The sequence below is a fragment of the Carcharhinus amblyrhynchos genome, chromosome 20, assembly GCF_965287045.1.
Source record: "Carcharhinus amblyrhynchos chromosome 20, sCarAmb.v2.hapA, whole genome shotgun sequence".
Taxonomy (NCBI): domain Eukaryota; kingdom Metazoa; phylum Chordata; class Chondrichthyes; order Carcharhiniformes; family Carcharhinidae; genus Carcharhinus; species Carcharhinus amblyrhynchos.
In genome coordinates, this window is record NC_137343.1 from 40193546 (window position 1) to 40219081 (window position 25536).

Below are 25536 nucleotides of genomic sequence, written 5' to 3' on the forward strand. Positions count from 1 at the left end.
GGTGGGAGATATAGGAGGGATATCCGAGGTAGATTCTTCACTCAGAGATGGTTGGAGTGTGGAATACCCTGCCTACTGTGATAGTAGAGTCGGACACTTTAGGAACTTTCAAGCGGTTATTGGATAGGCACGTGGAGCACACCAGAATTATAGGGAGTGAGATAGCTTGATCTTGGGATTGGACATAGCTTGGCACAATGTTGAGGGCCGAAGGGCCTGTACTGTGCTGTACTGTTCTATGTTCTATGTATAAGCTAAATTTATAATAGTGTTGCAAACTGTTAAACTAATGTTAGTTAGAACATTTAATTAGAAATTATTTGCTTAGAACTACAATATCTTAGATAGATTTGAATTTTCCACTTGGGTGTGAGAACCAGACGAATAATTTTATCCTCTTTCCCCAGTTACATTGCCTCGTACTATTTGTAGATGAGGTGACTAGTGAATGACCTGGTCTTGGGCTTCTGCAATTCCCGTTGCTCAAAGCTATTCACTAATTGCCTATTTTCATCTTAGAATACAAGCTACATATACATCAGTCTAAGGCTGAGCAGTTTTCCTTGTGAAAATTATTTTTTGGTACTAATTTCCTCTGATCCCTAAGGCTCTTGGATTCAAGCTGAAGAGGTGATGCCAATGCTGATAACAGTTTAATATGGGTGTGCCTACAAAACAGTATAGATTGCAATGGTTCAAAGGCTGCTCCCACCACTTTTTTGAGGGCAATTAGGGATGGGCAATAAATGTTGGCGTTGCTACCAACTCCCAACATCCCACAAAGTTTTAAAGACTGCCATTGGACACTGTTTTGTTTTTATGCATATAACTTTTGGCCATATCTTTTATCTACATTGACAGCACAAGTATCGAGACAAGTTCAATTAATGACAATAGAGCCTACTTTGACTTTGTGATTTGCATTTGGAAGACATTCCTTAAGTAGTGGACTGCATTGATTGGAAGAAATAGTTCAGTTTTTTTCTTCAAACATGCCCAGTTCCTTGGCATGGCATGCCTATTGGTTCTGGAATATTTTCAGTACAAATGGTCAAAATAAGATGTTTGGGATTTCACATGGCGAGAACTTAAAAAACTTTTTCCAAGTGTTCTCTAGTTTGCTGTTGACTCCTCCTAGTCCATGAAAGGGATTTGAAAGTTGAATGATAGCCCCTCTTCCTCCATAAAACCTTGAATGTAATTTTTGGTTTTAATTTTATGTGGATGACAGTGACTTGGCCAGCATTTATTGTCCATCCTTAGTTGATCTTCAGAAGCTGGTAATGAGCTACCTTCTTGCACCACTGTAGTCCCTGAGGTGTAAGAACACTTAGTGCTGTTAGGATAGTGTTCCAGAATTTTGACCTAGTGACAGTGAAGGAATGTCGATGTATTTCCAAGTCAGGATGGTGAGTGACTCGGAGGGGACCCTCCAGGTGGTGGAGTTCCCAGGTGTTTGCTGTCCTAGTCCTTCTGGATGGTAGTGGTTGTGGGTTTACACAGTGCTGCTCAGGAACCTTGGTGAATTCTTATAGTGCATCTTGTAGATAATGTACATGGTTGCCACTGTTCATTGGTGGAGGAGGGATTGAATATTTGTGGAAGAGGTAACCTACCTCAGGGTAGCTCTGTTTATGTTAGTTAAGGTTTTTAGTGTGGAAAACCATTTTGAACGTTGTATTTGTTTACATCTTGCAGATTAGCAAACTATAAGCACAGGTTGTTGAGCAATTGTTTAATTGCACTCCCTTATTTGGGAATTTCTCTGGGCCATCAAAGATTCCACTGTTAAAGAAGACAGTAGGAGGTACTTGTCACTGAATTGGTTATTTTCATGGTAAAGATGTTCACGAGTATTTTACATGACCCTGTTGGAAGTTCTGTTCAATTTTAATAGCATTTGACTCCTGAACAAAGGGCAATGTCATTTCCAAATATATATTTACTAAATGAGTTGTTAATTGCATTGTCTATTGTTAGTAAATTATTAATGGGGAAGGAGTACTCCCATGACATACTTATATTGCTCATGAGTAAATATACTGAAGGTTTTTGTTGATGGCACGTTATCTAGAAAGTTGTCTTATCGTAGATATTTACTATCTGTTATGTTTGAGTACATTACCACTCCCACCAGAAGCAGAAAGTTGTGAATTCAACGCACACTATATGATTTGAGCATTAAATCTAGGCTGCCTTATGTGAAGATGGAAGAAACAGTGGTGTTGTCCAAAGAGCAAGGAGTTCTAATTGTGTCCTGGCAACCATTCCATTCGCCACCAACAAGTGGGAAATGTACAGAGTAGGAAATTTACAGCAAGGATACAGAAAACAAGAAATAGGAGCAGGAGTAGGCCTCATGGCCTGTTGCTCCTGCTTCGCCACTGAACGTGCTTATGGGTGATTTTGGGTTTCAACTCCACTTGCCTGCATGCTCCCTTTTATCCCTCAATTCCTTGAGAGACCAAAAAAGCTGCCTATTTTAATTTTAAAAATATTTAATGATGGAGCAAGCCTCTGGGCTGGAAAATTTCAAAACTTCATTATCTTTCAAGTAAAGTAATTTATTTTTGTCTCAGTCCTAAACAATTGGTCTCTTACCCTGAGACTCTACCCAAGTGTTTTAGATTCCTTCACCAGTAGAAACAATCTCTGCCTCCCTATTAAGACCCTTTGTGCATATTTCAATGAGATCGTCTCTCATTCTTATGAACAACAGCAAATATAAACCCTATTTGCTCAGCCTCTTAATATAGGATAACCCCCTCATCCTGAGGACCAATTTAATAAATTTTTGCCACACCGCCTCCAATGCAAGTACACCTTCTCTTAAATGTCAGTGCTTGAGATCTCTTCCACCGTTTTCTAAGTGTGGCAGTGGTTAGCACTGCTGCATCGCAGCGTCAGGGACCCAGGTTCAATTCTGGCCTCACTGTCTGTATAGAGTTTGCACATTCTCCCTGTGCATGCATGGGTTTCCTCTGGGTGCTCTGGTTTTCTCCCGCACTCCAAAGATGTACAGGTTAGGTGAATTGGCCATGGTAAATTGCCCCTTTAGTGTCTGGGGGACTGGCACTGTAAATACATGGGATAATGGGGATAGCACCTGGGTGGGATTGTTGTTGGTGCAGGCTCGATGGGCTGAATGGCCTCCTTCTTCTACACTATAAGGATTCTATGATTCAGAAGTATAGACACTAGTTCAGATGTAATAGTGTCAATAAAATCCTGTACAATTGTAGCAAGATTTCTTTATTCCTCAGCTCCAGTCCCCATGCAGTGAAGGCCAACATGTCATTTGCCTTCCTAATTGCTTGCTGGACTTGAATGTTAACTTTCAGCTTTCTTTTTGCAAGTGTACCAATGTCTCTTGAACATCAGTGCACTGGCAAGTTTCTCACTTTAAAAAAAATTCTGCTTTTCTATTCTTTTGACCAAAGTGAATAACTTCACATTTCCTTACACTATATTCCATCTTGTTGGCTGCTCACGTAACCTGTCTATATCTCTGCAGGCTTTTTGTCTTCTCCCCACAGCTTAGCTTTTCACCTAGCTTGGTATCATCAGCAAACTTGGATATGTTACACTCTGTTGCTTCATCTAAGTCGTTATTATAGGTTTATAAATAGCTGAGGCCCTAGCACTGATCCTTGTGGCACTCCACTATTCACTGCCTGCCAGCTTGAAAATGCTCCATTTATGCCCACTTTCTGCTTTCTGTCTGTTAACCAATCTTCTATCTACGCTCATATATTACCTCCAACTCCATAAGCCCTTGTTTTGCCTATTAACCTTCTGTGTGGCACCTTATGGAATGCCTTTTAAAAATGTAGATATACTAAATCTACTGGTTCTCTTTAGCTACCTAGTTATTTCCTCATGAGTTTGTCAAACAGGATTTCTCTTTAACAAAGTCATCTTGACTTGTTCTGATTATACAATGCTTTTCTAAGTGCATGTTGAGATTTCCTTAATAAATTCCAGTATTTTCTGAACAACTGACCATAGAATTCCCACAGGGCAGAAGGAGGCCATTCAGCCCATCAAGCTTGCGCCAACAACAATTCTACCAGGCTCTATCCCCATAACCCCACGTATTTACCCTGCTAGTCCCCCAGACACATAAGGGGCAATTTTTAGCATGGCCAATCAACCTAACCTGTACGTCTTTGGAACGTGGGAGGAAACCGCAGCACCTGGAAGAAACCCATGCAGACATGGGGAGAATGTGCAAACTCTATACAGACAGTGATTTGAGGCCGGAATTGAACCTGGGTCCCTGGTGCTGAGGCAGCAGTGCTAACCACTGTGCCACCATGCAGTCCTGATAAGCTAACTGACATGTTATTCCCTGTTTTCTCTCTTTTCCTCCTTTCTTGAAAACAAGTGTAATATTCATCAATTTTCAATCTGATGGAACCATTCCCAAGTCTAATTTTGGAAAACTGTAGTTAGCCCATCTAGTATCTCTGAAGCGTCTCCTTCAGAATCCTAGGATGGAAGCGATCAGATTCCAGGGATTTGTTAGATTTTAGTCCTTTAAGTTTCTCCATTACTTTTTCACTGCTTACATTAATTTCTTCAAGTTCCTCACTCCTTTTAGCCCCTCAGTTACTGTCAGTTTCTGATGCAAAACTGTGTCTTCTAATAATAATAATGCAGAGTCAATATGATTTTGTAAAAGCGAAATTGTTTAATTTAATAAAGTTCTTTGAGGAAATAACAAACAAAATGAATAAAGGGGAACCAGTTGATATGGTGCACTTGACTTTCCAAACAGTATTTGTAAGTTGCCATGTCAATTGTTACTGCGCAAGGTAAGAGTAGATAGTATAGTGGGTAACATATTAGCATGCATAAAGGAATTGTTAGCTAATAGGAAAGTGAGAGTAGTGATAAATGGATTTTTTTTTGCTGGGTTAGCTAGCTGTAATGAATGGGAGTGCTACAGGGGTCAGTGTTGAAGCCTCAACTGTTTACAATCTACATCACTGACTTAGATGAAGGAACCAAATCTGAGGTAGCTAAATTTGCCAGTGACACCAAGATAGAAAAATAGGTTGTCAAGAGGAAGTGAAGAATCCACAAAAGAATATAGATGGATTAAGTGAAAGGGCAAAAAATTGTCAGATGGAGTTTACTCTGGGGAAAATATGAATGTGTGCACTTTGGCAGAAAGAATAGAAACACAGTATACCAAAATAGAGATTGCATACTTGAGTAAAGAGGATCTAGCGTTCTAGAAAGTGAAACACAAACGGTTAGCGTACAGATATAGGAAGGCATAGGGAACAATATTCCCTTTATTGCAAGAAGAATGTAATACAATGGGAAATTTCACTGCAGCCTTGGTGAAGCATACAAGATCTTGAGGGGACTTGAGAGGGTGGATAACAGGAGGATGTTTCATCTTGTAGAGAAAGACTAGAGCCAGGGGATATGGTTTAAGGGTGAGGTTTCCTTTCAAGAGAGTGGTGAGGAGAACATTTTTGACTGAGGGTTGTTATGTCTGGAATTCTTTTTCCCAGAAAGCAGTGGAGGCTGTCATTTGAGCTAAACAAATCTTAGACTGGGGAATCGAGGAGTTTGGGGGGCAGACGGGAAAGTGGAATTGAGATCACAAATGAATGAGCCAACGTTGAATGTTGGAACAGGCTCAAAGGGCAAAATGGCCTAAGTTCTCTGTTCTTATGTTGATACAGGTTACAGGTTTTCTTTGTCTGAACAGTATAATTAACAGAGTTTTCTTTTTTTTCCCCTTGCCAAGGTCTCTGAATATGGACTTTGAGAACCAGGATAAAGATAAAGATGTGAATGCTTCAAATGGCACTTTCAATGCAAACAATGCCAACAATAGTAAGTAGAAAAGACTCAACTTCATCTGGTTTTATTTCTCCATTTAATAAGAAAAACATGTTATTTCTGTGCTTGAGTTGCTTTAAAGTTTAGTGACTCAGGGAGTGATATGAAAGGCTGACCGTATGGTGCAATGGCATATGCCACCCCAAAGGCTCAATGCAATTCCAATCAATTCTCTTGCATTGGGAGTTGCTGAACGTGAGTGTTTTCCATGAAAATGCAGAAATTTGTATTGGCTGCTGTGATGCACCTGCATGGCATTTTCATAGTTTCATAGAATTCCTACAATGCAGAAGGAGGCCATTTGGCCATTGAGTCCACACCAACTACAATCCCACCCAGGCCCTATTCCTATAACCCTACATGTTTACCCTGCTAATCCCCCTGACATGAGGCAATTTAGCAAGGACAAAAGTAGAGCTAGAAATTACAGATGTGTCAATAGCTTCAGATCTCTGGAGGCCATATGCAAAACTTTAAAGAGCACCTATTAGAGATATTTTGAGATGAGTACTTAATGATGTTGCCATCTTTTTGCTGGTACATCATTAGAACATGAAATAGAAATGAGAGTAGACCAATTTGTATAATTTGAGTAGTTCATTTATTAGTACCATTTGAAGGGTGTAATGGCAGAACTGCGCACTTAGGAGTTCAACTGTTTGGCAGTGCATAATTTATCATATTGCTGATAAATTATTTGCTGGTTGTTCCTTCCAATATTTCAGTTTACTGATATCAATTTGTAGAAGACTTTGTTTAAAAAGAAATTGAGTGGACTTTGTGCCAGATGTGCAGAACAAAATGACTACGACTTAGAAACACTGTAGTTACACAGACAAATCCCTGTAACAGTGATTAAGCAGTATTTTATTAGACTTCTGACATAATACAAATTGAGGTATAAGCCAGCGCTGGTAGATCACTGAAATGAAAAGGTTAAAAGTTATTTCAAAATATTCCAACTTCTGTATGTGAATTAGTATTAAATCACATTAGGAATTTAGTGCTCAAATTTTACATTAATCCTACTTTAATAATGTAATCAAAACCATTCAGTTAATTTTATTTCAAAATGTTACTGTTGAAGTTGATCGGGGGGTGGAGCAGAGAATTTGAGGCCATTATTTTGTAGATGCATTTTGGAATGCAGCGCAAGAAAGCTGCCATTTGTTTCATCCTTGCCTTCTGGATTTAACTGTGGGATCCAACTTGAAATGAGCTTCCCCATCAGTGAATTTTTTTTAGTGCCACCAAATGTGATACATCGGTTCAAAGAGCTGTCTCACAGGTAGGTCTTAGAAAAAACAGTTTGAGCTGCAGGGCAAATTGGCAGGATTAATGTTTGCATTGGCTTTGGAAAGATTTGTGCTGCAGGTCACAAGGAGTTTATGGGGTCTGGAAAGAAGTGTGCTATGTTCTGACTTTTATTTTTATGGCTTCCTTACCTCTCTTGCTTTACTCAACCACCCAAGCAAAAGAAAACTAGTGGATTTGTTTAGATTAGTTCATCAGTTTGCAGTGTGGAGTTATTTTTTATACTTTGATCAATTCTGTCTTCATTTAGCTTGCAGTTATTACAAAAAAGAAATTTTGATAATGGTCATAAAAAGCTTTTAGAAATCCAACCTTAATTTTATACCTATTAGCAAGTTTCCCCCTGTTCCTATCTTTGGTCATTATTCCTGAATGTCAGTTGCCTTTACTACATTAGTATGTCAGATGTCATTGGACCTGTTATGGTGTTTGCAACAATTGCTATTTAATTACAGATCCAAAACTGTTTTGATACTATAGCCACTAAATTACTTATGCAACTAATAAATTACGTGTACTCATTTAGAACATAAGAACATAAGAAATAGGAGCAGGAGTAGGCCATCCAGCCCTTCGAGCCTGCCCCGCCATTCAATAAGATCATGGCTGATCTGTCGCTGCTCAGTTCCACTTTCCCGCCCTCTCCCCATAACCCTTAATCCCCTCTCCTATCAAAAACCCATCAACCCGTGTCTTAAAAATATTTAGCGAGGCAGCCTCCACCACTTCAACGGGCAGAGAATTCCAGAGATTCACCACCCTTTGAGTGAAGAAGTTCCTCCTCAACTCTGTTCTAAACCGCCCCCCTTTTATCTTGAGGCTGTGCCCCCTAGTCCTATTGTCTTTTTTGAGCGGGAAGAGTCTTTCCACCTCTATCCTATCCATCCCATTCATCATCTTATACGTCTCAATGAGATCTCCTCTCATTCTTCTAAACTCTAACGAGTACAAGCCCAGTTTATTCAGCCTCTCCTCATAGCTCAACCCCCTCAACTCCGGTATCAGCCTAGTAAACCTCCTCTGCACTCCCTCCAAGGCCAAAATATCTTTGCGCAGGTGCGGCGCCCAAAAATGCACACAGTACTCCAGTTGCGGCCTCACCAATGCCCTATACAGCTGCAGCAAGACCTCCCTACTTTTATATTCAATCCCCTTCGCTATGAAGGCCAGCATCCCATTCGCCTTCCTGACCACCTGCTGCACCTGCAAGCTGGGTTTTTGCGACTCATGCACAAGGACCCCGAGGTCCCTCTGCACCGTCGCCTGCTGCAGTTTTTCGCCTCGTAAGTAATAGTCCTTCCTACCATTTTTCCTACCAAAGTGGACCACCTCGCACTTGCCAACATTAAATTCCATTTGCCATTTCCTGGCCCATTCGCCCAGCCTATCTAGATCCTTCTGCAGACTCTCCACACCCTCCGCACAATTTGCCTTTCCCCCAATCTTGGTGTCATCAGCAAATTTCGACACTCTACACTCGGTTCCCTCCTCCAGATCATCTATATAAATGGTAAAAAGCTGAGGCCCCAGCACCGACCCCTGGGGCACTCCACTAGTCACCATCCGCCAATCCGAATAGCACCCGTTGACCCCCCACTCTCTGCCTCCTATTTGACAACCAATCTTCTATCCACGCTAACACCTTACCCCCAACTCCATGTCCCTCGACCTTCTGCAATAACCTCTTGTGAGGCACTTTGTCAAACGCTTTCTGAAAATCTAGAAAGACCACATCCACCGGCTCTCCTCTATCCACTGCCCTAGACACATCCTCATAGAACTCCAGTAAATTTGTCAGACACGACTTCCCTTTAATGAAACCGTGCTGCGTCTGCTCTATCAAGCAATTCCCTTCAAGATGCCTCGCAATTTCCTCCTTGATGACAGATTCTAACATTTTACCTACCACAGATGTTAAACTAACCGGCCTATAATTCCCCACCTTTTGCCTGGCACCCTTCTTAAACAACGGCGTAACATTAGCCGTTTTCCAATCATCCGGCACTTCCCCGGAATCCAGCGACGTTTGGAAAATAACCACCAAGGCATCCACTATCACCTCCGCCATTTCTTTCAGAACCCTCGGATGCATTCCATCCGGTCCTGGGGACTTGTCCACAATCAGCCCCTCCAGTCTGTCGAGCACCGCCTTTCTAGTAACAGTAATGTCATTAAGACCCTCCAGTCCTACCACCTTTCCATCGCTAACACCCGGCAAATTATTCACGTCCTCCTCCGTGAAGACAGAAACAAAAAAATTATTCAATACCTTAGCCATATCCCCATCCCCTACCACTAGGTCCCCTTTCTCATCCTCTAAAGGACCAACGTTCACCCTAGCCAGCCTCTTCCTTTTTATATATTTATAAAAACTCTTGCTATCCTTTTTTATATTAAGCGCTAGCCCAGCTTCATAGTTTCTCCTACCCTTCCTTATCAACTTCTTTGTCAATCTTTGTTGACATTTAAACCTCTCCCAATCCTCTTCTCGCCCACTACTCTTAGCTACTCTAAATTCCTCCGCTTTTAGTTTAACACTTTCCTTCACCTCCTTTGTTATCCACGGCTTATTACCTCTCCTCCTACTATCCTTTTTGACCATCGGAATAAATTTAATGGAATTTTAAATAACTAAATCTTTAGTAGTGATTTAAAATTTAAATTTTATTTATTAATGTCACAAGTAGGTTTACATTAACACTTACATTAAGTTACTGTGAAAATCCCCTAGTCGCCACACCCCAGTGCCTTTCAGGGTACACTGAGGGAGAATTTAATATGGCCAGTGCACCTAACCAGCACGTCTTTCGGACTGTGGGAGAAAACCAGAGAAAACCCCCGCAGACACAGAGGAGAATATGCAAACTCTGCACAGACGGTGATCACATAGGACCTGGGTCACTGGCGCTGTGAGGCAGCTGTGCTAACCACTGTGCTACCCACATTGGGTGTGTCTTTGGTACCTGTCAAATATATTTTCATATCCTAAGCTGATTATAGATTATGAAGCAAAAACACTGGGGAGAAGTGTTTTCTGTGTTTTTGCCTCCAAACTTGCATAATGTTTGCACCTAATTGGTTACTTGTCACTTACAACATGCACAACAGTACTTCAGATCTTAATTTTTGCCTGTTTTCCTCTGTTTGATATGGAGAGTTTAAGCTGTCTTGCTGGGTGCTATTTAGAAAAATTTCTAACATTTCTAAAATGTATGTAATAAAATGAAAATTTGGAGCACGGTTACCTATTACATAGAGTTGCGTTACGCAAACAAGTCATTCTGTCCAGCAAGCCCGTGCCAGTGTTAATGCTCCACAAAATTCTGCTTCACTCCTTATCTAATGCTAAGACCATGTCCTTCTGTTCTGTTCTCCTTATGCGTTTATCTAGTTTCCCTTTTGAATACATCAATGCTATTCACCTCTAATTCTCCCTGTGATAGTGAGTTTCACATTCTAAACTCTGGGGCAAAATATTCTTCTTGAAGTCCCTATTTATATTTCTTAAATGAGTGATATTTTATGCAAGATAAAAATATTTCTGTATTTTGCCAGCCAACACCTTACCTATTGCTGTCATCCACTTTTTTTTTGCGTGGCTTTTTTTCAACTACTGGTCAGCCATTGCAGTTTGTATATCTATGGTTTGTATTGGAGCAGAGGCCTGGGGTGGGTTATGAAGACCTCTAATGGTAGTTATCAGAATAGGCAATGTCAATTAGCCTTGGATAGTGGGAGACATTGAGACTTTGAAAAATGTGCTGGCCAGTTACCTTAACATTGTTGGCATTATAAAGGATGTAATAGCGGAGCATTAAAAATATAATAATGTAATCAGAGTCAGCATGGCTTCATAAAGGGAAAATCATGCCTGACAGATTTATTCAAATTCTTTGTAATGAGCATAATAGATAAAGGGAATTTGGTAGATATACTATATTTGGATTTCCAAAAAGCATTTGCTAAGGTACTGCACAAAAGGCTACTTAATACAATAAGAACCCATAGTGTTGGGGGTACTATATTAGCATGGATAGGTGAATAGGGTTGGAATAAGAGGGACATTTTTTAGAATGGCAACCTGTAACTAGTGGAGTTCTGCAGGGGTCAGTGTTGGGGCCGCAATTATTTGCAATACATTAGCGACCTGGGTGAGGGAAGTTAATGTACTATTGCCAGGTTTAAGAATTATGCAAAAATAGGTGGGAAGCAAGTGGTGAGGATGGCACATGGTCTACAGAGGGCTGCAGACAGGTTGAGTGAGTGGGCAAAAACTTGCAGATGGAATACAATCTAGAAAATGTGAAATTATGCACTTCAGTAGGAAGAATAAAGGAGGGAATATTATTTAATTGGAGAAAGACTTCAGATGCAACACACAGGGCTGTGGGGGGGATCCTCTTGCATAAATCATAAAAAGCTAAAATGCAAGTTCAGCAGACAACAAGGAAGGCAATGGAATGTTGGCCTTTATTTCAAAGGGAATGGAGTGTAAAAATAGGGAAGTCTTGCTAAAACTATCGAAGACATTAGCTAGATCATATCTGGAATACTATGAACAGTTTTGGTCCCCTTATTTTACTGGCTCCAGAAGCAGTCCATAGAAGGTTCACTAGATTTGGTCCTAGGTATGAAGGGATAAGGGAGTATGTGGAGCTGAGCATTATAATGTCAGATCTGTCATGCTCTGATTGAATGGCGAGCAGACTTGATGGGCTGATGGCCTACCTCTGCTCCTACGTCTTATGGTCAGTGGCCACCAGATAAGATTCAAGTTTGAAAATGCCTCAGTTGTCTTGATGGGGTAAAAACTTGGTCTGTATGAATTAACAAGTGTAGATTATAGTGTGTTTTAATCAACTTTTATAAAATTGTAGAAACTTGATTGTTAATATGTGGCCCAATTATTTCAACTGAATCAGCTAGGACCATCTAGTGGAACATTTACAAACAAGTTGTATAAAGCTAGGCATAACCTGGAAATTGGGCAATTCTTACTTAGTAAATAGTGGACCTGTGTAATGCATTTTTGCTTGTGAGCAATAGTGTAGTAAGAAATGTTAAGGTGCCGGAGCTCTTAATGTGTTGGCCATATTACTTCTAAATCTATTATAATGTTGTTTTCCCATGTATTAATCATTTTAGTCCCCAAACATTAGTAAAACTATAAATTTTTTTAAAGTATTAGTGATATGAAAAATATTTTAAGTTTTTTTTAATTACAGAAAAGTTTACTTCTGACTGAGGAATGTTATAGGGAGGGAATACTGTTTTTATTTATCTATAACCAAAATCTCAGTGTGCAGGGCACAATTTCAAAATTTAAAGATAATATAAGACTTCAATATAGTCAGGCTGATAGAATGGGGCAGATGAAATTTATTGTAGAGAATTTGTACATTGTGTTGAGAAAAATGAGGAGAAGTGACACAAAATAACGGATGCAATTTTAATGGCAGTGCAGAGGGGCCTGGATGTAAATGTGCATAAATCACTGAAGATGGCAGGGCAAATTGGGAAAGCAGTTAATTTATACTGAATCTTATGTTTTATACAAGGGCACAGAGTACAAAAACAGGTAAGTTATGAACCTTCATAAGACACTGGTTCAACCTGAACAGGATGGGTATGAAGATTTTAGAAAGGATACAGAAAAGGTTTACAAGAGTGGTTCTGAGGATGAAAGACTTTAGTTGTGCAGATAGATTGATGAAGCTGGGACTGTTTTCTTCAGAGAAGATTGAGAGGAGATTTGTTAGACCTGCACAAAATCATGAGAAATTGTTCGCTTTGACAGGAGGTAGAGAACCCCAAGATGATTAACCAAAAAAAAACCCCAGAGGTGACAGAACGAAAGGTATCTTTTTCAAACAAGCGGTTTGGGTTTGGAATGCAGTGTCTTGGCATATGCTGGAGGCAGACTCAGTTACGGTTTTCAATAGGGAACTGGATAATTACCAGGAAAATGGTAGAGGAATGGGACTAACTGAATTGCTGTTGGAGAGAATTGACATCCAAGATGTGCTGAATAATGTCCTTCTGTATTGTAACCGTCCTATGATTCTGGTATGGATGGATTCAAAGAAATTGAAGCTGAAGGTTATGCTGATAGTCTGATCAGAATGGGGGCGGCTTGATGGCTAGCACTGCTGCATCACAGCTCCAGGGACCTGGGTTCAACTCCCAACTTGGATCACTGTCCGTGTGGAGTTTGCACATTCTCCTTGTTGTGTGTGGCTTTCCTCCCATAATCCAAAAATGTGCAGGTTAAGTTGAATAGTACATGCTAAATTAACCTTTAGTATCCCGGGATGTGAAATTAGAGCAATTAGCAGGGTAACTAAGCAGGGGTAGGGTCTGGGAGGATTGTTGTTGGTGCAGACTCGATGGCCTGAATGGCCTCCTTCTGCATTGTAGGGTTCTATGATTCTAAGAAAGAGAAGAGGCTTTTGTGGAGGAAAGGAATAAGGGAAGAGCAGCAGTGGTAAGGAATTCATTAGTTATGTGAACAGATGGGTTTCTTTGGCCATAGGCATGACTCCAGGTTTCTTTCCTGGTGCTAGTGTCAAGGATGTCACAAGTGGCTGTACGGCACTCTGCTAGCGGAGGGTGAACCGCCAGAGATCATAGTGCATTTGATACCAACACTTTGGATAGGAAGAGAGATGGAAACCAGCAATTGAAATTTAGAGGGCTAGGTAGAAAATTAGCAACAGGACCTCAAATGTGGTCCTCTTCAGATTACTCCCACGTGCAAGTAAGTACAGAAATAGAAGGATGATGCAGATGAATGTGTGGGTGAAAAGATGGCGCAGGAGGGAGGACTTTAAATTCCTGGCACACTGGGACTGACTGTGGGAAAGATGGCACCGTACAAGCCAACGGAGCTTTCAGGGCATTTTGCTTGTGCTCTTGGAAGGGCTTTAAACTGACTTGGCAAGGATGTGGGAACCAAGAGTAAATATTAGAGGAATACCAGGATACACAAAATACTGGGAGGCCTAGATAAAACGAGCATAAAGAATGGTAAGTCAGTAAGTGAAGTCAACAGTAAGGGGAAAAAGCAATGATATCTAAATCAGGATTACTGTGCATGTATGTGAATGCACGGAGTATCACAGATTTCAGTGTGGAAGTGTGATGTTATGGAGATAACATAGGCCTGGCACGTGGAGGGGCAGGACTGGGTGTTGAATAGACCTGGTTACAAGGTCTTCAGAAAAAATAGGAAAGAAAGGTGGAGGGGTGGTCATAAGGAAAAAATTTCCCAAAGGGTTCAAGGGCAGAATCAATTTAGCCAGGCTAAGGATCAGAAAAGGGTACAACTACATTGCTCGGTGTAGTTTATAGACCTCCAAGTAGTGAGAAGAATGTAGCAGGAGGAGGATTAGGCACCAAAAAGATAATTTACACGTGGAAGTAGGGGGCATGGTCGAGATATTAAATTAATGCTTTGCAGTCGTCTTACAAGGAGGTAAATGCTACATGGGCCATGGTGACAGATGAGAACATTGTCCCTCGAAGGGTTCAAAATTGACCAGGAGGAATTATTGAATAGACTGTCAATATTTAAAATTAACAAGACACCGGGGCCAGATGAGATGTGTCCAGGTATATTGAAGGAAGTGAGCATGGAAATTGCAGCACAGGCCCTAATCTTCCAGTCTTCTCTAGATTCTGGGGAGGTGCCAAAGGACTGGAGAATTGTAAATGTTATATCCTTGTTCAGAAAAAGGTTATAAGGATGGCCCCAGCAAATACAAACCTATCAGTTTAACATCAGCGGTGAGCAAAGTTCTAGAAACAATTATTCAAGATAAAATTAGTATCCTATGGAAAAATGTGGGTTGATTAAGAAGAGCCAGAATAGCTTTCTAAAGGCAAAATTGTGTTTAATAAACTGGTTGCAGTTTTTGAAGAGGTAACAGAAAGGGTCTGAGGATAATGCTGTGGATGTGGTGTACATGGGTGTCCAAAAGACATTCGATTCAGTGCCACACAACAGACTTATTTACAGCTCATGAAATAAAAGTGGCAGCAATGTAGATATAAAATTGGCTGATGAATAGGAAACAGAGTAATGCTCAATAGATATTTTCCAGGCTGGGGAAAGGTTTATTGTGGTATTCCCCAGGGGTGGATGTTGGGACGCTTGCTTTCCCCGGTGTACATTAATGATCTAGATCTTGGTGTGCAGGGGAAAATTCCAAAGTTTGTATTTTAAACTGTGAGGAGAACAGTGGACAACTTCAGAAGGCTTTTGACGAGTTGATGAAGGGCAGATAAAGCTCAGTGGAGAAGTGTGAGGTGATGCGTTTTGATGGGAAAAACATGGAGAGACAATAATGAGGGTAAAATTCTTAAGCTGGTGCAGGAGCGGAGGGACCTGGATGTATTAACTACATTGATCATTGCAGAAGGCAGGACAGGTGGAGAGAGCAGCTAATGAAGCGTATAGTATTCTGGGCTTCATTAATACGGATGTGGAGTAGAAGAACAAGGAGGTTATGCTGAACATTTGCAAGACATGAGTTTGGCCTCTGCTGGAATAGTGTCCCCTATTCTGGGTGCCACACAACAGGAAGAATGTGAACACAGTGCGGAAGCGGTTTACAAAGATGAGAAACTTCAGTTGTGGGGATTGATTGGAGAGGTTGGGACTGTTCGCCTTGTAGAGCAGGTAGCTGAAAGGAGATTTGATATGAGGTTCAAAATCATAAGGGGGGCTAGACAGAGTAGATAGAGAAACTGTTCCCACTTGTAAAAGGATCAAGAATGAGAGAGCACAGATTTAGTGATTTTCAAAGGGAGCAAATGTGTTGAGAGAAAAAACTTTTCACCTGATGAGTGGTTCGAGTCTAAGATGCATTACCTGCAAGTGTGGTGGAGGCAGGTTCAATCAAGGCATTCAAGGGGACATAACCTGATTATTTGAATAGAAGCAATATGGGGAAAAGTCAAAGAATTGGCATTAAGTCATAATGCTTATTTGGAGAGCTGGTGCAGACGTGATGGACTGAATGGCCTCTTACTGCACCACAGCAAAACTGATAAATACCAACATAGGTGGGGTGGCCATGCAAAGCTGTCAACAGGGAATGTAAACAGTATATCGCGTCTCACATCCTCAGGCCATTACAGAGAGAATTAATGTGAATTTTCTGTCTTGGTCACACCCTTCCCGTCTGCATCACGTTCTTACTGTCTCATTCCACTGCTCGTGATAGATTGATTATGAAAAAGATAGATTGCTTTATCTCTTTGAGAGAGTCGAATCTGTTTCCAGCTGTGGTCGGCACCACTTTGCATGGGAGATAGGTGTCTTTAATGTAAATGAAGGTCTGTGTAATCTCCGGGATTGGAAGGATTTTTGTGCTCTCTTCCAGATCCTTTTGCTAATTTGGCTTTTTTTTTACATAGGTTTTTGCTTCTTTGCAAAGGATTGTCTGAAAAGTGATCTATCTATGCCTAACTAGAGTTAAGGATTGTATTAGATTTAAATAAAGGTTTATAATATTGCCAAGAACCGTAGTAAACCTGGGAATGGAGCGAATATGAGAATCAAACAAAATGGAAGCAAACAAACTTGCGCATCATCCTGATTTGTTGTCCAACTCCCACTCCTCATTCTTTTGACTCTTGTGTATCTTCCCGTCCCTTTGCACCATCATCGGTGGCCTTGTCTTCAAGATCCTAGGTGCTCGCTATGGGAATGCATTCCCTAAATCTCTTCGTGTCTCCACTATGTTAATGCATGTGACAATAATAACTCAAATCAAAATCAAATTATAATACTGTTGAGAATGAGAGTTCAGGCCATAAGAGCAATGATATAGACAGCCAGAATTCAGGATTCTCTGATTTCACAGCATGTATGGGCAACCTTCATGGCACACTGGTTGTTCTAGAGTGCAAGCTTTGAATTGGGTCATATACTGCTGCAGGCTATCTGGCTACTATGGAGACAATGATGCAGCTAGAAGACTGAGAAGTGACATGTTATTTTAAAAGTACCAGTGGGGTGGGGGGAACATGAACATTGACCATCACACAAGCTGCAGAGAAATTTAAATAAAATTAACATGTACTTGCTATTCCTTGGTGTATTGGAGAGAAGAGGCACCAAAGAGAGAACTCTAAACAAAACTTTTTTGAGACTAGGGGAGAGAGACACAAAACATTTGTGGTTCAATTAGTATGTGTATTGTAACAATACTTCATTAAATCTTCATCTCGTGCCATTCCAGCTTTCCCATGCTATCACTCATTCCATTTGCCCCTCTCCTCATCTTCATCCATTTCCCATGCAACTCTGCTTCCTATGACATCCCAATTATAAACATACATTTCATTCTGTCTTCACCATCCCCACACCCAACCTCCTGTGCCCTCCATTGCCCCACTTCAAATCCCCAATATGCCAACCACGGTAACTACAGAAGAAACTATCAAGGTTCAATCTCATCAGGAATCCCAGAACCCAGCAACAACTAGCTGAATGAACTGTTCGTAGAGGGTTTTGTTCAAGTTAGGGTAACTTTGTTATGGGCTCCCATTCCTTTCCACTGTAATTACTTTCCAAGACTCCCCTGTCCCCCTCATGCTACGATTGCTTGCCCTGCATTCATCAAGAGATCAAAGTTTCCCAAATGAGGCTGGAGAAGTAATAATAGGAAACAAAGAAATGGCAGAGAATGTGAATAGTTACTTTGCATCAGCCTCACGGTGGAAGACACCAGTAGGATGCCAAAGCTCCAGGAGAATTGGGGGTACAGGTGAGTGTAGCAGCTATCACTAAAGAGAAAGTTCTGGGGAAACTGAAAGGTCTGAAAGTGGATAAATCACCTGGACCAGATGGATTGCACTTCTGGGTTTGAAAAGAGATAGCTGAGGAAATTGTGGAGGCATTAGTGGTGATCTTTCAGCAATCACTGGAGGGAGGGAGGATCCCTGAGGATTGGAAAGTAGGCAATGTAACACTGCTGTTTAAGAAGGGAGGGAGGCAGGAGACGGGAAATTATGGGCCGGTTAACCTGAGTTCAGTCATTGGCAAGATTTTAGAGTCCATTATTAAAGATGAGATCGCAGAGTACTTGAAAGTGCATGATAAAATAGGACTGAGTCAGCACAGCTTTGTCAAGGGGAGGTCATGTCTGACAAATCTGTTAAAATTAGATAAAGGAGAACTAGTGGACGTGATTTATTTAGATTTCCAAAAGGCCTTTGACAAGGTGCTACATGGGAGACTGTTAAATAAGTTAAGATCCCATGGTGTTAATGGTAAGATCCTGGCATGGATAGAGAATTGGCTGACTGGCAGAAGGCAGAGAGTGGAGATAAAGGGTCTCTTTCAGGATGACAGCCAGTGACTAGTGGTGTGCCTCGGGTCAGTGTTGGGACCACAACTTTTCACAATAACATTAACGCTTTGGAAGAAGGAGCTGTAAGCACTGTTGCTAAGTTTGCAGATTATACAAAAATATGTAGAGGGACAGGTAGTCTGGAGGAAGCGGAGAGGCTGCAGAAGGACTTGGACAGGTTAGGAGAGTGGGCAAAGAAGTGGCAGATGGAATACAATGTGGAAAAGTGTGAGGTTATGCGCTTTGGAAGGAGAATGGAGGCATAGACTGTTTTCTAAATGGGGAAATGCTTAGGAAATCAAACACAAAGGGACTTGGGAGTCATTGTTCAAGATTCTCTGGATTAACATGCAGATTCAGTTGGCAGTTAGGAAGGCAAATGCAACATTAGCATTCATGTCGAGAGGGCTAGAATACAAGAGCAGGGATGTATTTCTGAGGCTGTACAAGTCTCTCGTTAGACCCCATGTGGAGTATTGTGAGCAGTTTTGGGCCCCGTATCTAAGAAAGGACGTACAGCCCTTGGAAAGAGTCCAGAGGAGGTTCACAAGAATGATCCCTGGAATGACGAGCTTGTGGTATGAGGAATGGTTGAGGACACTGGTTCTGTACTCATTGGAGTTTAGAAGGTTGGGGGGGATCTTATTGAAACTTACAGAAAACTGCGAGGCCTGGATAGAGTGGATGTGGAAAGGATGTTTTCATTAGTCGGAAAAACTAGAACCAGAGGGCACAACCTCAGGCTGGAGGAACGATCCTTTTAACAGAGATGACGAGGGATTTTTTTCAGCCAGAGAATGGTGAATCTATGGACCTCTGCCGCAGAAGGCTATGGAGGCCAGGTCTTTGAGTGTCTTTAAGACTGAGATAGAGAGGTTCTTGATTAATAAGGGGATCAGGGGTTCTGGGGAAAAGGCAGGAGAAAAGTATCAGCCATGATTGAATGGCAGAACAAACTTGATGGGCTGAGTGGCCTAATTCTGCTCCAATGTCTTATGGTCTAAATGTCACATTTGTTGCACACTGTACCTTAATGTTGCAATAAAATATTACAATGTCTATTTAACCAACTGTCATTCCACATGAGCACTGGATTGACATCCAACCAATCAAAAACAGTCCATCAGACAAAAACTGTTCTATAGTTTCACTGAAGTTGAAAACTTTGTCAAATTGAATTACTTGCAATCTGTTTTTGACTGAAAACTAGTTAGGAACGATCTGGAAAAACAATAAAAGCTGAAAGCTAACTCTTATATACTGAGGTTAGGAATAGCTTAAATTGCTTGAACCTTGTTAAGAATTTGGGTGTAATAGACCTCGAGAGGACTACAGTAATATTGAAATTGAGGGATGCAAAAGTTGCCACATAATATGAGGCACCCTTTGAACTCAGCATGTTAGATTGCCTTAAAATCAATTCAGAGCATCTGCTTGGAATCAGAGAGGAATAGGGCTTGAAAATAGACTTTGACATTGGTGTATTACATACAGTGCATTAGTGTGAAGCAGTGCTGGTCAGTGTAAACAAAGACATTTTATGCAGACTTGCAGACACATTCTAATTTTATGTGTCAGATGGCTCCATAAATCCCTTAATGTTTTCATTGTTTTCATTTTACGTACCAGTGATAATTTTCACCTGTCACACAGAAGGTTGTGTTTTTCACCACAGTGAGTGCTGTGGCATTCGTTTAGCAGTCGCTTGAGTTGTGCCTCATTGTCCTTACCGAAAAGCAAAATTTAGCAATATGATCAAGTAGTTGTGAGAATTTGTTCTGCAGCAGATCTATTGCTATATATAACTTTAACTTTATGGGGTTGGTAGTCTGATGTAGAGCACAGAAAAACTACAGCACAGACAGGCCCTTCGGCCCACAAGTTGTGCCGATGATATCCATACCTACTAGGCTTACCTATAACCCTCAATTCTATTAAGTCCCATGTACTCATCCAGAACTCTCTCGAAAGACCCTATCGAATCTGCCTCCGCCTCCACCACCACCACCACCGATGGCAGCCAATTCCACTCACCCACCACCTTAGGAGTGAAAAACTTACCCCTGATATCTCCTCTGTACCTACTCCCCAGCACCTTAAGCCTGTGTCCTCTCGTAGCAACCATTCCAGCCCTTGGAAAAAGCCTCTGAGAATCCACCCGATCTATATCTCTCAACATCTTGTACACGTCTATCAGGTCACCTCTCATCCTTCGTCTCTTTAAGGAGAAAAGACCAAGCTCCCTCAACCTATTCTCATGAGGCATGCCACCCAATCCAGGCAACATTCTTGTAAAACTCCTCTGCACCCTTTCAATAGTTTCCACATCCTTCCTGTAATGAAGCGACCGGAACTGAGCACAGTATTCCCAGAGAGGTCCAACTAGGGTCTTATAAAGCTGCAACATTTTCTTCTGACTCCTAAACTAAATCCCTCGATTGATGAAGGCCAGTACACCATATGCCTTCTTAACCACGTCCTCTATTTGCGAGGCTGATTTAAGACTCCTGTGGACCCAAATGATGTGTTGGATGAAATTAAACTGGCTGAAGAGCCTCCCTCACCTGAGAGAGTAATTTTGTGAATTGAGTTTTAAATTTCCAGCTTGAGAAAACAGCTTGAAAATAACTTTCCCTACCCTACAAGCAAGTTTATTCCGACAGTTGTTGCTAGGTTCTGGGGCTCCTGATGAGATTGCACCTTGACAATTTCTTCTGTAGTTGATGCATAAAATTGCATCTGGAAATTAAATTGTAATTATATGAACCATTACATTCTGGACTTTTGATTAACTGGAATAAATACCCAATCATTCTCTGAAGGTGAATCATGCTGAGGTGTAATTCCTTGGGTGCTAATGGCCCTCCAATTCTGTACTTGAGTAGTTATTTTTGTATGCAAACTTATCCCTTTTTAACCGAAAGCCAGTAGAGACGTTACTTGATTTGCCATAATCAATGATTTCCTTTTCCAAAAAACATGTTCTCCGTTTCTAATTAAAATACCAAAGCTGATATAAGCTTGCATTTTACCCATATAATGTTTTGAAAGAGATTTGTTGCTAATTTATGCAAAGATGATCGATCTTCCAGTTACAGTATTTCACTGTAACGGCAGATTATGCTCAGCTTCACAGTTGCTTGGGGATAACTTTTGTACATATGTTTTTAAAGTTTATTCATTAGATACAAGTAAGGCTTACGTTAACACTGCAGTGAAGTTACTGTGAAATTCCCCTAGTCGGCACAACCCAGCGCCTGTTCGGGTCAACGCATCTAACCAGCACGCCTTTCAAACGGGGAGGAAACAGGAGTACCCAGAGGAAGAACATCAAACTCCACACAGACAGTAACCCAAACCGGGAATCAAACCTGGATCACTGGCGCTGTGAGGCAGCAGTGCTGATCGCTGTGCCACCATGTCGCCCACGTGGCACATGTTACTCTTGTTTATATTTTTAATAATGTACAAAAGATACTTTATCCCCTACATCTGCAATTTCATACAACAAAATGTGCTGTAGCTTGCTATTTATGTTCTACAATCTTCACTGGATGATTTGCTGCAGTATGCTGTACAACTATTATCTACAGTATGCTGGCTTTTTGTGTAGCCCCTTTCTCCTCTCATCAACCATCTTTTCCATAAAATAGAAGAGTAGAAAAGCAGATTCTCTTTAAACACCATGAAGAGCTGTCAACGTGTATTGTTGAAACCCTTCTTGGTATTGACCTTGTATTAGTCCATGAGCCAAAAAACTATTTAAGGCGATTTTCTTTTATCAGTAAAATATGGTGAACTTTGTCAGAATTCTTTTTGTTGCAAAACTTTTAACTAGTCATGTGTTTGTTTTCTAGGTATCCAGACCATAGATTCAACGCAAGCTCTGTTTCTTCCAGTAGGAGCATCAGTGTCTCTCTTAGTGATGTTCTTCTTCTTTGATTCTGTTCAAGTAGTCTTTACAATATGCACTGCAGGTATGTTTTAGTGTAATATTGTTTATGGAATGTGAATATTGTTTTTCTACCTTTCATCCGTTGTGAACTGTTTGTGAAAATTTGGCCTGTAGACTAACTACAGAAGAAGCTAGATTCTGGTAAAGCTGTTTCGTGCCAAAACTTTAGAGATTGGCTGCCCCTTGAATTGCTTTTGGGCCATTAAGTAACTTTATTTATTGCCTTTAAAATTGAAAAACATCCCAAATTGCTTCAGAGAGATAATCAACAATGGATGGTGAACTGGAAAAAGAAAATAGTAGGAGAGATGACCAAAGGCCTGGCCAAAAAGATGAGTTTTGAGGAAGAACATAAAGTTGCACAGAAAGCTGTAGACCAAGGTCCTGGGTGGTTGAAGGTATTGCCACCAGTTATGAGATGAAGACAGGGTTGAAGCATGTGATGCACAAGAGTCTAGAATTTGATGATCAATCAAAGTCGTAACATAAGTGATGTACATCCTCATACAAGGACAAGTTTCCTACGAATGAAAAAAATATATTAACATGCAAATTGGGAGCAGGAATAGACCACTTTGTCCTTCGAGCCTGTTTTGCTGTTCAATGAGATCATAAATGATCTGATTGTAACCTCAACTCCACATTCCCGTCTATCCCTAAAAGCCTTTCACCCCCTTGCTCAAGAAGCTATTTACCTCTGCCTTAAAAGTTCAAAGACTCTTCTTGAGTTTAGAAGAATGAGAGGTGATCTTATTAAGACATGTAACCTTCTAAGGGGACTTGACAAGGCAGACACTGCAAAGCACTACAACGTATTTTCCACCTCTCAAATTAAAATGAAATGTTGTGGACTCCTGCGGACGTGTTATCACAATCGATAATTATTTTATTTTAATTGACTTGAATATTGTTGAAAAGTGGGAAATTTTGCTGAAGTGTTTCATCTTGCATTCATCAGGACAAACGTAAGGATGCAAAATTTAAATGATTACAACAGTTTATATTAGAGGAGAAAAGGGTGCTGAATATCCAAGATATCGTTGTACAGGCTAATCAGAGTTATTTACAATTTAAAATAAATTGACAGGGACAAAATCCATAGCTTACATTTTCATAAGAACATAAAAAATAGGAACAGATAGCATGGTAGCACAATGGTTAGCACTGCTGCTTCACAGCTCCAGGGTCCTGGGTTCGATTCCCGGCTCAGGTCACTGTCTGTATGGAGTTTGCACATTCTCCTTGTGTTTCCTCCGGGTACTCTGGCTTCCTCCCACAATCCAAAGATTTGCGGGTTAGGTTGATTGGCCATGCTAAGAAATTGCCCCTTAGTGTCCAGGGATGCGTAGGTTAGAGGGATTAGTGGTATAATATGTAGGGATATGGGCGTAGGACCTGGGTGGGATTGTGTTCGGTGCAGATTTGATGGGCCAAAGGGCCTCTTTCTGCACTGTAGGGTTCTATGATTCTATGAGATATAGGCCACCTGGCCCATTGAGCCTACCCTATCACTCAGTAGGGCACATCAGATAATAATCTTAATTTCACTTTCCTACCTGCTCCCTAATTTCATTTTACCACCTGCTCCTTTAATCTTTGACTGTAAGTCAAAAATCTGTCCAATTTAGGCTTGAATATATTTTATGAATTAACCTCCACTGCTTGCTGAGGAAGATTATTCCAAATACTAATGACCCTCTAAGCGAAGATATTCCTTTTTTTCTTTAAGTATGTGATCCCTTATTTTGAAGCTATGCCCCCTAGCTCTAGATTTCCCATGAGGGGAAATGTCTTTGCAGTGCCTGCCTTGTCAAGCCCCCTTAGAAGGTTACGTGTCTTAATAAGATCACCTATCATTCTTCTAAACTCCCAGTCAATCCCAATCTGCTCAACCTTTTTCTGTTAAGACAATACCTTCATCCCAGGATCAAGTGCATCTTCCCTGAACTGTCTCCATTGTAAGTATATTCTTCCTCAAAATAGACCAAAACTTTATGCAGTACTCTGCATGGGGTCTCGCCAATGCCCTGCCCAATTGTAGCAAGACTTTCCTTCTTTTGTGTGTCATCCTCCTTGCAATGAAGACCAACATTTAAGTTGTTTTCTAATTACTTGCAATACTTGCATGTTAATTTTTAGTGATTCATCTCTGGAAACATCCAGATACCTCTGTGCCTACATGCTGCAGTTTCTGTCCATTTCAATAACATTCTGCTATTTTGTTCTTCAAAGTTTTCCCACATTATACTCCATCAGGCAACTTTTGCCCACTTACTTAATTTATGTGTACTCCTTTGCAGACTCTTTTGTGTCCATGTCGCAGCTTGCTTTCCTATCCATCTTTATATTGCCAGCAAATTTGGCTACAATACACCATGTCCCTTCCAAGTCATTATTATAGATCTTAACTAGTTGAGGCCCCAGCAATGATCCCATATGGCACCCACTCAACCTGAAAGTAACCTATTTATTTCAGCTCTGTGTTTCTTGTTAGTTAGCCAATCCTGTATCTCTGCTGTCAAATGTCTTTTGGAAATCCAATACACAACATCTACTGGTTCCCTTTTATCCATCCTGTTTGTTACATAATCAAAGAACTCTAATAAATTTGTTAGAATTTCTCTTTCATAAAACCTTGTTCTGTTTGGTGATATTGATTTTCTAAATGTCCTGCTGCTACTTCCTTAATGGATTCCAGCATTTTTCCGATGACAGATTTTAAATTAACTGGTCCACAGCTGCCTGCTTTCTGTCTCCCCTCTAGATTAGAGATGTAATGCTTGATATTTTCCACTGGAATCTTTCATAAATCTAGGGAATTTTGAAGATTTCAATCAATGTGTCACTATCTCTACAGCCACTTGTTTTAAGACTTTAAATGCAGTCCATCAGGTCTAGGGGAATTGCCAGCTTTTAATCCCATTAGTTTTCTGGTACTTTCTCTTGGTAATACTGATTGTTCTAAGATCCTACTCTTGATTTTTGACATTGTTGGGAAGCTTTTTGTGCCTTCTATCATGAAGGTATTGATTCAAAGTCTCTACC

General features: G+C 40.7%; 1 protein-coding gene across 1 annotated transcript in view; it reads left to right on the forward strand.

Annotated features, from left to right (window-relative positions):
* sppl3 (signal peptide peptidase 3) overlaps positions 1-25536 on the forward strand; it is a 181963-nt gene that overhangs the window by 90525 nt on the left and 65902 nt on the right. The window contains exons 3-4 of the mRNA XM_080208443.1: positions 5768-5856; positions 22394-22513. Of these exons, the coding sequence (XP_080064569.1) occupies positions 5768-5856; positions 22394-22513 (209 nt within the window). The remainder of the gene's footprint in view (positions 1-5767; positions 5857-22393; positions 22514-25536) is intronic.